At 48.4% G+C, this 16027-nt stretch overlaps 1 protein-coding gene and 1 non-coding gene across 2 annotated transcripts; both read right to left on the bottom strand.

The window, feature by feature from the left end:
• Positions 1 to 3696: 3696 nt before the first annotated feature.
• On the bottom strand, positions 3697 to 3891 carry LOC121829268 (U2 spliceosomal RNA). The gene has a single exon (XR_006072041.2). It is a non-coding gene; the product is annotated as a U2 spliceosomal RNA (small nuclear RNA).
• Positions 3892 to 7358: 3467 nt separating this feature from the next.
• Positions 7359 to 15627, bottom strand: Coq4 (coenzyme Q4). The gene is made up of 7 exons (XM_006983379.4): positions 15498 to 15627; positions 15284 to 15415; positions 14104 to 14200; positions 13490 to 13592; positions 8916 to 9045; positions 8340 to 8433; positions 7359 to 7960 (listed from the first exon to the last, which is right to left on the bottom strand). The coding sequence occupies exons 1-7, from the start codon at positions 15565 to 15567 to the stop codon at positions 7789 to 7791; spliced, it is 798 nt and encodes a 265-aa protein (XP_006983441.2). The 5' UTR covers positions 15568 to 15627; the 3' UTR covers positions 7359 to 7788.
• Positions 15628 to 16027: the final 400 nt, after the last annotated feature.

Genomic DNA, 16027 nt, shown 5'->3' on the forward strand with positions numbered 1-16027 from the left:
GGTGGCTGCAGAGGATCTCCTTGAAGGCATGGATTCAAAGCCCATAATTAACTTTAACCTCTGACTGATAAAACACTCCAGGACTTTGGTTCCCTTGTAAACCTAGGGCTTTGCCCCGTGCCTAGCTGTGGGCAAGGGTCCAGAGCCTCTGAAAAGGGGTGACTAGGCATCTTCCTCCTCCATTACAACCACTTGTCCTTAAGTAGCTCCTTCAATGACTTGGCCCAATAAAGTTCTTAAAGGGGGGAAGGGAAGTTTCAATGTCTGTTTATAGGGATTACAGATAAATATTTGGTGATGATGATTTGGACCTGTTTGCTCAGGAGTTCATCCTTCGGTGGGCCTGGAGTAAGTTAAAGTGACACCTCTCTCTGGGGCAGTAACAGAAGGCTGTGGCTACTCATGTTCATAGGCATGGGCATTGCAGATCAACAGACTGAATTCACATTCTCAGCAGAAAGTTCCAAATCTCAGCTCCTTATTGTTAAAAGTGGGTTTTGGGGGTCAGGCATTGGTGGCACACACCTTTAACCCCAGGCACTCAAGAGGCAGAGGCAGGATGATCTCTTGGCCAGCTTGGTCTACATAGTGAGTTCCAGGACAACTGGGGCTACACAGAGAAACCCTGTCTCAAAAACAAACAAACAAGGGGCTGGAAAGATGGCTCCATGGTTAAGAGCACTGACTGCTCTTCCAGAGGACCCATGTTCAATTCCCAGCACCCAAGTTGCAGCTCACAACTATCTATAAGTACAGTTCCAGGGGATCTGAAACCCTCACACAGACATACACACAGGCAAAACACCAATGCACATAAAATAAAAATAAGAATTTATTTAAAAAAAAAAAACAAATGAAACACACACACACACACACCCAAATAGGCATAGTGGAACATACCTTTAATTGCAGCACTTAGGAGGCAAAGGATCTTTGTGACTTTGAGGCCAACCAAGGCTACATTGGGAGACTCTGAATCAAAACAACAGTGTGTGTGTGTGTGTGTGTGTGTGTGTGTGATTCTAGGGCTCAGAGTATTGGTATGCAGATTCATAAGGCACATTTGAAGCAGTGCTGACATATTTATTATTATAGTTTATAGGCTTTCTGACCTACCACAGAGAGCACATAAATCAAATTCTAGGAGACATGACGGCTCCCGGTGTTTGAAGTCATCCTACTGAAGTGCATAGAGTATCAGACCAGGGCTGGACATATAACTTAGTGGAAGACCTTATCTAGCTTGCCCAAGGCCCAGCACCAAAAACTCAATCAATCAACCAAAAACAAACCAAACAAACAAACAAGAAAAAAAAAAAAAAAAGATCCAGAGGCAAGCAGGTCTCTGTGAATTCCAGGACAGCATGTTCTACCTAGTGAGTTTCAAGACAGCCAGGGCTACAGAGAGACCCCGTCTCCAAGTCAACCAAACAACCAAAAGCCAGGGGGCTGGGGAGTTGACTCAGCAGTAAGAAACACTTGTTGCTTTCCAGAGGACCCAAATTTGGTTCCCAGCACCCACATTCAGCAGGTCATGATGGCCTATAACTCTAGCTCCAGGGGATCTGAAGTCTGCTTTTAGCCTCTTGCAAACATGCATATACATACATATATAAATAGAAAAATTTTTTTTTCAAAAAAAAAAAAAGGAAGAACTAGGCCAGTCTAGGCCATATAACATAGCAAGACTTTGTATCAAATAAAAAACTCTGGGCAGAAAGATCATAACTGGTTGCATGCACAGGGATAAGCAAGGAATATAACAGATGCTTGTTGAATGAGAAAGGTCATGGAAACCGGGAACCATGGGTATAAATAAGATACTTTCTAGATTGACTGTTGAGGTCATCTATAAGGGGGCAAGTGAGTTTGGGGGAGGGGACTGCTGAAGAACCCCCTGCTGGCCTCTGATCAGACTTGTCACAGTGGTCAAATTAAGGCAGTATCCCACAGAACACTGGGCTAGGCCTGAGGTCCAGAGACAAACACAGAGGAGCAAGACATTCTGCCTCCAAGCTGCTTGGCGTGGTTGGACACAGAGAGGAGAGATGAAGATAAACAAGGAGCAGGCTGCCCCTCCCTGCATTCTGGCATTTCATCTGCCCTAACGCTCTCCTTGGGCTGTCTTCTTTGCCTTCTGGTCAAGTGCTCTAAGGTGCTATCCCTGGCTTCAGCTGCCAGGCTTTGCCAAACCACTCTTTCAGAATCCAGAGCCTATCTGTACCTGTTGAATGGAAATCCCTCAAGCCGGGCGGTGGTGGCGCCCGCCTTTAATCCCAGCACTCGGGAGGCAGAGCCAGGCAGATCTCTGTGAGTTCGAGGCCAGCCTGGGCTACCAAGTGAGCTCCAGGAAAGGCGCAAAGCTATGCAGAGAAACCCTGTCTCGAAAAACAAAAAACAAACAAACAAACAAAAAAATCCCTCCTGGGGGAGTGGAGGGGCTGGAGAGATGGCTCCATGGTTAAGAACACCGACTGTTCTTCCAGAGGACCCATGTTCAATTCCCAGCACCCACATGGTGCCTCACAACTATCTGTAACTCCAGTTCCAGGAGACAGAACACTCTCACACAGACATGCTTATAGGCAAAGTGCCAAAGCACATAAAATAAAAATAAATAATTAAAAAAAAAAATCTCAGGGCTGGAGAGATGGCTCAGCAGTTAACAACACTGGCTGCTCTTCCAGAGGACCCAGGTTTAATTCCCAGCACCCACATGGCAGCTCACAACTGTGTGTAACTCCAATTCCAGGGAATCTGACACCCTCACACAGATGTACAAGCAGGCAAAACACCAATGTACATAAAATAAAAAAATAAAAATAAATAATTTAAAAAAATAAATAAATCTCTCCTGTGGCTGGTTAAGAATTCAAGGTGATTGCCGGGCGGTGGTGGCGCACGCCTTTAATCCCAGCACTCGGGAGGCAGAGCCAGGCGGATCTCTGTGAGTTCGAGGCCAGCCTGGGCTACCAAGTGAGCTCCAGGAAAGGCGCAAAGCTACACAGAGAAACCCTGTCTCGAAAAACCAAAAAAAAAAAAAAAAAAAAAAGAATTCAAGGTGACATAGTGGTCTTCTCAAGTGGGGCTGGCATATAGAAGAGCGTCAGCTGGCCTCAACTCTGACACTGTCCTGTAATGGTTTTGTCAACTTGACAATCTAGAGTCACCTGGGAGATGGGCCTGTGGACATGCCTGTGGGGGACCCTGGGCAGAAAATTCTGGGTGGTATAAAATGAAGAAAACTAGCCAGGCATGGTGGTGCATGCCTTTAATCCAAGCACTCAGGAGGCACAGGCAGGCAGATCTCTATGCGTTCTATGACCTACATAGTGAGTTTCAGGTTAGCCAAGGCTACATGGTGAGAACCTCTTTCAAAACCAAAACTAACAAAAAGAGCTAGCTGAGTGCTGGCATGCATTCTTTGTCCCTGTTTCCTGATTGCGCATATGAAATGACCAGTTGCTTTTAGAATTTTGTTTAAAAAAATAAAAACAAACAAACAAACAAACAAACAAAATGAAAGCTGGGTGGTGGTGGCACAGTCTTTAATCCCAGAGCTCGAGAGGCAGAGGTAGATAAATCTCTGAGTTTGAAGCCAGTCTGGTCTACAGATCAAGTTCCAGGACAGCCACGGCTACACAGAGAAACCCTGTCTTGAACAACAACAACAAAAACCAACAAAAAGTTTGGATTTTTCCCCCCACCATTCTTAGAGCTACTGCAATACCAGGTCAATCTATGGAATGGGTGAAACAAGCTCTCATTCCAAATCCTAGCTTCAAAAATCCACTTAATGTATTGTCCTTGGATGGAGGATGTATCTATTAGACATTAAACTGATAAGAATAGATGCTACACTTGATCTTAGCCAAAAGGCCGAGAAGCAATTAGATGTATTTGATTTTATATGTATGAATGTTTTGCCTGCATGTGGGTGCCCGTGGAGGTCAGAAGAGAGTAGTACCAGGTTAGAAGAGGGCATTGGATCCCCTGGCACTGGAGTAGGGATGGTTGTGAGCCACCATGTGGGTGCTGGGAATTGAACCAGGGTCCTTTGCAAGAGCAACAAGTGCTCTTAACCATTAAACCATCTCTCCAGCCCCCAGTTGCCTTTCTTTTCTTTTCTGTTTTTTGTTTGTTTGTTTGAGACAAAGGTTTCTCTGCATAGCCCTGGCTGACCAGGAACTCACTTTGTAGACCAGGCTTGTCGAATATTTAACTATGTGAAGATGTGTTACATTTGTTTCTGCTGCATTTGTTTAATGATGTAAAGATGTGTTGCTATTTCACCTTGCCTGCCTAAGCCACCTGACTGGTCTAATAAAAAGTGAACAGCCAATGCGTAGGCAGGAGAGGGACAGGCGGGGCTGGTGGGCAGAGAGAATAAGTAGTAGGAGGAATCAGGTTCCAGAGAGAAGAGAATGGGGGAGAAAGAGAGGGACACGCTGTGGCCGGAAGCCAGGCACCCTCCAGCCAGCCAGGAAAAGCAGTGAAAGCAGAACATATGGAAAGAAAGAAAGGTCAAAAGCCCAGAGGCAAAATGTAAATAAAGAGAAACAGGTGAAAAGAAGAGCTAAGATGAGGCCGAGCATTCGTAACTACTAAGTCTCCGTATCACAAATTGGGAGCTGGCTGGTGGCCCAAAAGAAAGCCTGGTACACGAGCTGGCCGAGCTCAGCCGGGCTCTGCCTCCCAAGTGCTGGGACTAAAGGTGTGCACCACCACTGCCCCCCTCCCAGATGCCTTTCTAAACTCTTGCTGCTTTCACCTTCCCACCAGGACGGGCTGAAACTGTGAGCTAAGATGAAGCATTTCTCCCTTACATTGCTGTGGTCAAGAGTATTTTACCTCTAGGAGGGAGGGAGAGCCCCTGTTCTATGAAGTTGCTCCAGGCTCAGCTCCCTTGGCTTTGGCCCTGCCATATAGTGGCTTCTCTGTAACAGCTGCATGGGCGCTAACACGAGCATTGACAGCAGCTAACTAACCAGCTCTGTGGACTCCCAGGACTTGGCTCATTGGTGTTTTCCAGCCACACCCAGATGTTTACCATATACATTCTGTTCCTTTGGCCAGAGGAGCTGTGAGCTGTAGCAATTCTTCTACTTAACTTTGTCTTTGGTAATTTCAGAGCTCACCATAGACCTTCCCGGCCAATGATAACTTCCATTTCCTAAGTGCTGGTGATGTAACACATACCGCCAGGCACTATCTGACTGAGCCTCCCTCTTGTGTGCATTAGGTGTTCCAAACCTATTTTACAGATGGGAAACAGGCTCGTAGAAGGTGAGACTGCTGAAGGAAGCAGAGCAGGTCACTGGTAGGGCAAGGCCTGCCTCTGGACCCTGTTGCTCAAGCACAGACAGTATCGATGCTACCTATGGTGTTATGAGTGTACCTGTGGTGTTGAAGATCAAACCCAGAGCCTTGTGCAGGTTAGACGATCGCTCTACACTGAGCTATGCCCCCGACACTGCATTGTTCGTTGGGACCCACAGAGATCAGAAGAGAGCAACAGATCACAGAACTAGAGTTGAAGGTGGTTATGAACCACCATGTGGGTGCTGGGAATTAAACCCAGGTCCTCTGTAAGAGCAACACGTGTTCTTAACCGCTGAGCCATCATCCCAGCCCATCATTTTTAATACAAAATTTTTCATGTAATATTTATTTTGTACATGTATGTGCATGCACACCATGGTACATACATGGTGATCAGAGGACAACTTGAAGAAGCTGGTGGTCACCTTCCACTATGTGGGTCTTGGGGAAGGAACTCATGTCTTCAGGCTTGGTAGTAAGTGCTTTTACATTTGTAAATTGTCTAATGGGCCCTGTTGTATTTTCTGCTGCAAGCCGCAGGAAAATATAATGGAATTCAGCTACTATCATACAAGCTACTACTTGGAAAGGTCAAGGACTGTTCTGAAGGTCAAGTCATGGTTTAAGAAGTCTTGGTGATATTTTAGCTTTATATATGCCAATTCCTGCAACGATTTCCTTGTATGTTATATGTGTTTCCAAGAACTCCTAACAGTGTATTTTATCTGAAATACCTATCAAGCATCCAAGGCCAAACGATCTCCTGAATTAAAGCAAATTAAGCTCAGGCCCTCCTTTCTTACACAGCCTTAGTGGTATTTATACTAACATTTTAGATATTAACCGATTTCAGCTCTCAGTTGACCTCCTCCTTTACCACTCCCCTTCTAGGTTGTAAAAGAAAGCCTGGTGGTCACTGCCTGAGGAGAACTCTTCTCTGCCTTTATGACCCTGTAAGAATTCAAGCCTGGTGACCTTGCTTTAGCGAGAGCAATGCTGTTGCATGGGTATAGAACTGTAAACCTCAGACTGAGGGAGGATTTTGACTGGAGAACTAGATGGAGAACTAGAAGAATGAGATGGAAGATGAGAAAGACCAAGATGGGGCAGAACTAAGATGAGAGAATTCAGACAGAACTTAGAGGACAGCAGATAAATGTAGAGAGAAATCGGGCAAGAAAGGAGCTGGGCACGAGAGCAGAACTGAAGCTGTGTAGACAGGATGTTACCCAGAGGAATCAAGTAGATGGACCAAGAGCTCGGTGTTCTTAAGATTCTTTCCCGGGGTGGGGGATGGGGCGGATATGTAAGATTGAATTAATTATAGAATTAAAAAAATTCTTTTCCTGAAAATAACTCGTGCCATCGCTAGCTTCTCTTCTGGGCCCCTGGGAAGGAGATTACTAAGGCAGGCCTTTAATCATATTCAAGACCTGGTGCCTAACATGGGGCATGAACCCATAATCCTGAGATTAAGAGTCTCATGCTCTACCAACTGAGCTAGCCGGGCCCTTTCAAGTAGTGGCTTTTGTGACAATAGCTGAATTCCATTACATTTTCCTGCAGCTTGCAGCAATTTTCTTCCAGGTTTGAAATTTCATTGTGTATGAGTGTACAGGTGTATGTATATGTATATGGACACATGCATTATGGACATTGGTAGACAACTCGTGGGAGACCATTCTTTCTCCACCATTTGGGTCCTGGGGATCAAAATCAGGTTGTCAGGCTTGGTGGCAAGTGCCTTTACTGCTGAGGCACCTCACTGGTCCACTTTGTTGGTTTTTATCAGGGGGAGGCAGAAACAGCTTTATCCTCTGACTCTTGCCATAGGCTCGATCATTGTTCCCATGTTGATGTCAGAAGTCTGGCTTAGAAATAGAAGGGACTTGCTGTTAGCTTTCTGCGGGCTGGGGGCTTGATTTTTAGACTGCCTGACTCAGACCCAATGACAGAGACAAGCAACTGAAGTCCAAATTGGGAAGGAATGCCCCCAACCAGTACCCCAGGCCTAAGGCAAGGGGAGACCAGCAGACTCTTGGCCTGATGGGAGACTTTATTCAGACAGCAGAGATGCCACTCATTTCCCACCATTCTTTTCGGGGCTTTGGAACAGGAACAGGATGTAGTGAGTAGTCAAGACTCTGGAAGACAGCTTGACAGAATGTCCTGTAAGGATAACTGTCCAGAGGAGGGGCTTCAGACCTGAACAATCCAGAATGATCCAAGAGGACTGTTCCAGGCCACACATTGCTCTCTGGATAGCTCACAGCCCCTCACTGCCCCGCCTGCTCTCTCCTGGGCTGGCCCTCAAGCCACATGACAGCAGTGACCATAAACATTATGATCAGCGACGCTCTGAGCTCAAGGTTCAAAGAGAAGAAATAAAGGCAGTAGAAGGTGTTCATTGTCCCCGGAAGGCAGTGTGTGCAGAGGCAAACCCGGCCTCCCAGGCAGCAGCTCAGCCTAGGCCAGGCCCTGCATATGTTTCGGGGGAGGACTGATGCCCAGCTCCTCCCGAAGGGCTGTCAGGGGCTGCTCCCAACGCCGCTCGTAGTAGAGATTGAGGACACATGGGGCCCTGCGCCCATTCTGAATTGCCCAAGGGATCAGCTCAGAGAACAGCACTTGCAGGTTCCTGTGGGACAGGAAGAAAAGACATAAGGTACAGCAGACTCTGGGCTCAGTCAGCCCTCCCCCAGACCTAAGCAGATCTCGGTGAGGAAAGCTCCCATGCCCCACAGCACACACCCTGCCTGCAATGGAGCTCAGATTTAAATACAGAGCTGTCCGATGCCAGAAAGAGCACCTTCATGTCGACACTGTTCATTTTGATCCAGCCCCTGAGCCCTGGCCTAAAGCCCTGGGGTTCAGGTTTGCTCACTGCCTGAGTTTCCTTTTCTGCCTCATTCTTCTCATCCTTGCTTCCTGGCAAGGCACCAGGCCCCTGCATGCCCTTCCCCATTTTCTGGAGCTCCAGACCTCCTGGGGTCTCCTCCCACCCCCAGAAAACTTACTGAGCACGGAGGCGGATGGGTCCGAAGAGTGCTCCCAGGATGCACATGGGCAGGCCGGTCTGCACAGCCTCAAACCACTTTACCACAATCTCTCCTAGAGGTGAGGGAGGGAGAAGAGGTGAGAAGGTGAGGAGCGGGAGAGTCAGCGATGTTGGAATGGCCCCCAGGGAGGCATGTTCTCCTTTTACATTTCTAGGGTTTGTTTGCTGGTGTCTAGTCCCGTCCTGTGGGGCATTTAGCTAGAAGTGAGGGAAGGTCCAAAAGGGGAATCTTGGGGACAGCATGCAGAAGATCTCAAAGGCCAGGCTGACAATGGTCTGTACAGGCTACAGGAGTTGCTAAGGGTTTCAGAAGCAGGGATCCTTGGTGTTTAGATGCTGAGACAAGGGTGGGGAGCCATGGAGGAATGGGGATGTACAGCAGGGGTGCTACCAGGATGCACATATAATGCGGAAGACAAGGCAGGAGCTGAGCTAGTTGGTAAAGAAGAGGACTGAACAGGGGCCCTGCCTGGAAAACAGACCTGGTGGGCCACCTTGCCACTGCTCACTCAGTTGGCTATTCTGCAGCACTCACCCAGCATGTTGGTGGGCATCCCCAGCAGGGTGTGAAGCATGTCGTGCACCTCTCGGTATCTCTGGATCACATAGGCTAGTTCCTCATCGTCCACAAAACGGGTAGGTGCTCGTGTATCCGGGGAGACCCTCTGGCAAACACGACCCTTACTTAGACCCCTCCCCATCAGCCCCCAGGGCCCATCTGGCCTGCAGCTAGTTGATTCTCAGCCACTCCCACCAAACTCATACCCTATCTGAGGATTCTGTTTCCATCCACACCTGCCAACAGGGGAAGATCCCCACGGAGCCTGCTCCAACTCACAATGCCGGCAGCCTGTGGAGTCTAGAGCCTTAGTGAGCAAAGGGGGAGTGCGTATGGACTTTAGGTTTCGTAAGACAGGAAGTTCTGGGATTGGCTGCATAAAAAATGAACATACTAGGACCTGGGGAAATGGCTTGGTCAATAAAATGATTGTTGTACAAGCATTCAATCCACAGAAGCCACACCATAGATAGATAGATGATAGATAGATAGATAGATAGATAGATAGATAGATAGATAGATAGATAGATAGATAGATAGACAGATAGATATAGATAGGTAGGTAGATAGATAGATAGAGAGATAGAGAGATAGAGAGATAGACAGACAACTAACTAACTAAACTAACTAAATGGAAGGGTAGTTGCAGCGCATGTGCCTTTAAACCCAGCTCATGGGAGGCAGAAACACAAGGCTAAGAGGTGACCTGGGACTGGATGAGCTCCAAGTTGGAGCTGACTTGAAACCTAAGGTTGAGGAAGACACGATGTCAACCTCTAGAATATACACACACAGATTTCTGCACACAAAATAAATACACTGTTGCTAAACTTAATGACTGACATGGAGCTGGGAGTGAAGCTCAGTGGGTAGGGCGAGGGCCTAGCATAACCTCAGTACTGCATAAAACCAAGCACAGTGGCACACAGCTGTAATCCCAGCAGTTTCAAGGTAGAGGCAAAAGGATCAGGAGTCCAAGGACATCTTTAGCAACATAGAGAATTTGAAGCCACCCTGGGCTGTGGGCCTGTCCCAAAAATCAAAATAAGTAAATACCCAAATGTTATTATTAAACTAATTCTATCTGCTTCCTTTTTTTTTTTTTTTTTTTTTTTTAAATCAAGGGGCCGGTAGGGAGCTTTAAATTCTCTATGTGGCCTGAGTTCAATTTGTACACCTGAGGACAGGGCTTGCTATTTCACTCACTGTTGTGACTCTGGTGCCTGTGCCAGGACCCAGATCAATGACTCCCTTTTCATTGTTTTGTAGAAAGTCTCTTGTTATGTAGCCCTGGCTGACCTTGAACTCATGGCAGTTCTTCTGCGGCAGCCTCCCTGATGCTCGGGTTACAGGTGTGTACACTCCCAGGCACTTCTCTGAGCACAGGTAAGGAGGTGGATCACCTCACTTACTCAGCCCTGCTCCCAGCATGCCCTCAGCTTACCCAGGAGCTGATAGACCTGAGGTCTTTGTGGCTTTGGGGCAGCTCTGGCATAGTGCTAATGCTTGGTGTTAATCCGTGGTCTTGCTGGGTCTCAAGACCTTATGTTCTCTTGCTATGCAAGGCTGAAGCAACTGTAGTAACAGCAGCTACTTTCACTGAGGGCCTACGACGTGCCCACTATATATGACATCCTTTACGTACACTGCCATATTTTGCCCTTTCAGTAACCAAGAAGGTTACTTTAGAAATAGGTGAGAAAAACGTGGCTAGAGGGGTGGAGTGTGGGGCCCAAGATCACACAGCTGAGGTGGCTGAATTAACCTGGAACAGAGTCTGTTGCCTTTAAAGTCAGTAGCCTTGACACTCATCATCAATCAGCCACATTAGTGCCCTGAAGACGAAGGCTTTTTCCAGGAGGGATTTGTGCAGGGCTGTTGTGAAACTAGGAAGAGAGGCAGGGCATTACTTCCATTCCTTTGACTGTCAGCCGCAGCTCCGTGGCCTTATCTCGAACCTTCGCCTACATACATCTCTGTAGGGCTCAAACTTTGTCCTAGAAGTGCTACATCTCCAGACTGCCACCACAGTAGGGAAGATGCTGGGTAGGGCGCCCAGGACGGCCCTAAGAGGCCTCCTCCCTCCCCGGCGACAGCACTAAAGGCTGTGGAGAATGCAGAAGCTGTCCCTCCCGCGGTGACACTTGGGACAGGTTCTCACTGATGAAATAACCTGCAGCCTGGTGAAACTAGGGCAGGTGACTGCCCTGCCAAGGCACAGGTGCCTGGAGAGGGCAAGAGGCAGGGCAAGGCACCGTCTTGAAGCAATGCCTCTAATTAATTAATTAATTAATTAATTTAATTTAGAGACAGGGTTTCTCTGTGTAACAGCTCTGGCTGTCCTGGGACTCATTTTGTAGACCAGGCTGTCCTTGAACTCACAGAGATCCTTCTGCCTCTGCCTCCTGAGTGCTGGGATTAAAGGCGTGCGCCACCACAGTCTGGCTCCTCCAATGACTTTTAATGGCTCCTGTTACAAAATGCAGTTTCTTTCCCATGCCCCAGCACAACTACCAGCCACTGTTTCCCTTTCAAGTCCTTGAGTGTTTTGTTTATCTATGTACTTATGCATGCTAAGCTGTCTACTACTGAGTTATATCCCCAGACCCTCCATTGTTTTGTTTTGTCAATTTCTTCTTTTAATATACACATGGGTGTTTTTTATGGGTATGTATCTATGTACCAAATACATGCCTGGTGTCTACAGAGGCCAGAAGAGAGTGTTAGACACCTTGGAACTGTAGTTACAAAAGGTTGTTAGCTGCCATGTGGGTGCTGGAGATTGAACCCTGGTCCTCTGAAAGAGCAATAAGCATTTTTCCCCCTGAGACAGGGTTTCTCTGTGTAGCTTTGGTGCCTGTCCTGATCTCACTCTGTAGACCAGACTGGCCTCGAACTCAGAGATCTGCCTGGCTCTGCCTCCCGAGTGCTGGGATTGAAGGCGTGCGCCACCACCGCCCGGCTGCAATAAGCATTCTTAACCACTGAGCCATTGCTTCAGCACATCTGCCTGTTAAAGAGAGGGTCTTGCCAGGTAAGTATGGCAGGGCTGGTTACTCTCTATGTAGCCAGGGTTGATCTTGAACTCAATGGCAAACCTCCTGCTTCACTCCCTCAAGTACTAGGCTTGTAGGTACACATCATAGCATCGGCTTGATTTTCTTCCCTTTTTTTATGTGTGTGTGGCCAGAGGTTGGTGTTGAATGTCTTCCTCACTCCTCACCTTAGTTTTCGAGCCAGTTCTCAAACTGAACCTGGACTGAACTGATTCAGGTCAGCTGGCTGGAAAGGAAGCTCTGGCTGGGATCAGCTATCCCTACCTCCAAAGTGCTAGGGTTACAGGTAAGAACTGCCAGCTCTGGGTTTGCACACGGGTGCTAAGGATCCAAACTCAGGTCCCCATAAGCAGCAAGTGCTGTCGCAGCAAAGCTGTCATCCCAGGCTCTGCATCGTCCTTTTCAACTGTCCTTGAACTTGCTGATTCATCTGCTTAGAGTGCTCTTCCCCAGAACTCCACATGGCTGACCACGCCTCATCTTCCAAGTCTCCCTGGAAAGGTCTCTCCTGACCACTCTACCGTGAGTGGCCTCCTCCACCCGCTCTGGAGACATCTTCTGCCCCATCGTGGTGTTCCCTCCAGAGCACCCATCTGCTGGGCTGCAGGCTCCGCAGCAGCAGGCGTTTGGCTATTTTTGCTCATTGTGTTCCATGGATGAGAACGATGTCTGGTGCATTCTAAGTACTCAAGAAACACTCTACCTCAAAAAAGGGGAGGGGCAGGGTCTCGTGTATCCCAGGTTGGCCAAAAACTCACTACGCAGGTAAGGCTGGCCCTGAACTTCGGATCCTCTTCCTTCCACTCTACGCCAAGCTCATCAGTGCTGGGGACTGAACCCAGGGCTTTGTGGACGAACTCTACCAACTGAGCCATATCCCCAGACCACTACATTTTCATGTGAATTTTTAAAACTACTTTATTAATTGCCTCTCTAATAAGAGCACAAGCTCCACAGGGACAGCGACCTGGCTTGCTCCACCCCATCACATGGAATGATGGAAGGCAGGTGCTGAGTGGTGAGTCCTTCAATAGCTGGGAGTCCCCTCTCCTCCCACCATCTGCCTTGCCTGGTGCTGGAGAGCGCCAGCCACACCGGCCATCCTCCAGGGCAGCAGGGGAACACAGGGCAGCGGTTCAGAGAGTACTCTGGGGTTGAACTCTGCCCTGAGTGGTACCAGCTGTGCTTGGTGTCTGTGTCCTCATCTCTTGCAAGAGGAGGACAACAGAACATACTTGACAGGGTCACTGGGAGGATCCAGCCAGATCATGTACCCAGCCTGGCAGCTGCCATGCAACAGGAGGTTAATAATCTCCAGTTGGTGCCAGTATTTGAGATGACATTCCCAGCCCATTTGCCCATCCCATAGAGAAATGACTGAAAAGCAGTCCTGCCCGAGTCGGCAGCTCGGGCATCCTCCTGCCCGAGGCTACCATCCCCATGCCACCCCTGTGCCCTTGTTGGTAACTAGATGCAAAGAGGCTGGAAACTCACATTTACATCCAGGAAGCGCAGATACTCACGGCCCAGAGAGCCTTCAGGCAGGCTCTGGAGCTTGCTTAGGTCAAGGGTGGACAGTGAGATCCGGGGACGCTCTCTGAAAGACAGAATGCAGGAGGTGAGGCTGAGAGTGTGTCAGCCATGGCCAGTGAAAGGGCCACATAGAGGAAGGTGGGTGGGCAAAGGGCCACAGGACAGCCATGTAGCCACAAGCCCTAATGGAGCAGTATTGGGGACCGGGGAGACAATCACAAACCAGGGCTGAGCTGGTGCCTTCAAAGTCGTGATCTAGTCAAAGAAGGGCCACAGCTGTGATAAGGGTCCTCACAAGTGACACTGCAGGGAGGGGACAGTGAGAGCACATTTGGAGGGGCACAGCTAACACACTGAGAGCTTAATACACACAGAGTCTTCAGGCTGACATTGGGCTAATATTGTACAACCCAGGAGATCCAGACTACATACACATATGTGTGCTCCTGGTATTGAGCGGTGTCCAGGCAGTGCATCCACCCATGGTTCTCTGAAGGGCTCCTTGCTGGGTGACACAGTGTGACTCTAGAAAGATCAGGACCCCTGCCAAATGTCAAGGCAAAGTTGGGACCTACTGTAGGATTTGGGCACCCTCTGGATCCTTCTTCATCTGGTCCCTGAGGAATTTCAGTGTGCAGTATCCTGTGGTCTCCCCTAGAACTGCAACCATGTCTAAAACGACAGAAATGGGCACAGAAGGAGGATTGGGATCTTTTTGTTTTTTGAAACGTCTGCCTTTGTAGTACAAGCTGTCCCAGGGCTCACTATGTAGACTAGGCTGGCCTCAAACACTCAGAAATGTTCCTGCCTCAGCCTCCCAAGTGCCAGATTAAAGGTGAGTGCTTCCAGGACAGCTAGCTGTTTTTCTTAACATTACTAGTCTACTAGACTTTCTTCACATTTCTAATCTACTAATCAACAGAGTGCTGAGTCACTTTCATAGCCCATTATCAAAACAGATTATCATGTTTCCACTGATTAGTACAGGGCAAGCTCGAGATCAAATGGTGATGAAGGGCTGATGTAACTAAGCTGGCAGAGTGCTTGCTTAGTACACTCAAAGCATTTTGAGTCCCAGCATCGCATAAACTAGGCATGGAGGCACATGCCTGTAATCCCAGCATTCTTGGGGTGGGGAGACAAAGTCATCCTAAGCTAAGTAGTGAGTTAGAGGCCAGCCTAGTCTACATGAGACCTCATTTCAACAAAACAACAATTAAAAAAAATGGTGCTAGATTTGAGTCCAGGTACAGTCAGTAGATATGTGATCCTATATAAACAACTTTTCATGTCTTCTTCCTCTCCCTCCCATCTTCTTTTCTATCTTTGACAAAGACTGGCTATGTAACTCAAGCTGGTCTTGAACTGATTCAGCAAAGAATATGCTGAAGACCACGGTCCTTGACCTTACCAAGTTTACAACCTAGTGAGAATGTTATAATGTGTGTACCTGCAAGTCATTCAGTCCAGTGAGTAACATGCTTGGATGACAGACTCTCCCCAGAATTAGAAAAAAGCAGACCTGTAGATTTCACGCTTTTTCTCCTTTCCCCCTCTGCCCAGCAGATTCATTATAGTGACTTCAGCTAGAACCAGGCACCTGATTATCATAAACGTTCCTGGGAACTATGAGATAGATGTAGCCAGGTTTGGGTGCCCGAGACTTCCTGACTCTGGCTACCTACAGGAAACCAAGGCTTTGACAGAGGTCATGACCGGCCCGGGCTTTCGAGGGCGGGGAGCAAATGGCTTTACCGTGGCGATAGGGGTTGTAGAGCGCCATTCCCGCCGAGCCTGCGGCCAGCAGCATCTTTTGCAGCGAGGTCGTAGGGATGTGGTCCGGGTACAGCAGGCGGGTGCCATGGCTCCTGGCCCTGCGGGGCACATCTGCAAGGCAGGAAAGGGGTACAACGGTAAGAAGAGCCCGGTTCCTCCAGTAGCCGCGGAGGCCCAGGTCAGAGATGCTCACCTACAGCGAGCCGCAGACTGCACGGGAGATTGCGGCTAGGGCGCAGGGAGCGAAGCAGCAGGGTCACCATGGCAGCGGATGTCCGCGGTGGGTGGGCGGGGCTCCGCTGGCACGACGGAGGCCGGAAAAGTCAAAAGACTCCATGGGGAACTACACTCGCTATGGCATTTTGATCGGAAATGTACTATGGACGGGGGAATGAAAAAGAAAGCCACAGGATCTGTCTGCCACTGACCAAGACTTCAGGCCTTATTGATAGCGCATGCTTGTCGTGAAAGCTGGAAGCCAGAGGATCAATTATAGCGCATGCTTGTCGCGAAAGCTGGAAGCCAGAGGATCAGTTAAAGGTCCTTCTTGGCTATTTAGTAAGTTCGAAGCCAGTGTGGGCTTCCTGAGACCCTATCTCAAAAACAAAGCCCTGAATTACACCTGTCACCCCAGCATTTGGGAAGTAGAGACTGGAAAATCAGGAATTTTCTGCAACATAGCAAGTTCGAGAGCAGCCTGGGATATATGAGAAACAAACAAAA

This window comes from Peromyscus maniculatus, chromosome 4 (assembly GCF_049852395.1).
Source record: "Peromyscus maniculatus bairdii isolate BWxNUB_F1_BW_parent chromosome 4, HU_Pman_BW_mat_3.1, whole genome shotgun sequence".
Classification (NCBI taxonomy): Eukaryota; Metazoa; Chordata; class Mammalia; order Rodentia; family Cricetidae; genus Peromyscus; species Peromyscus maniculatus.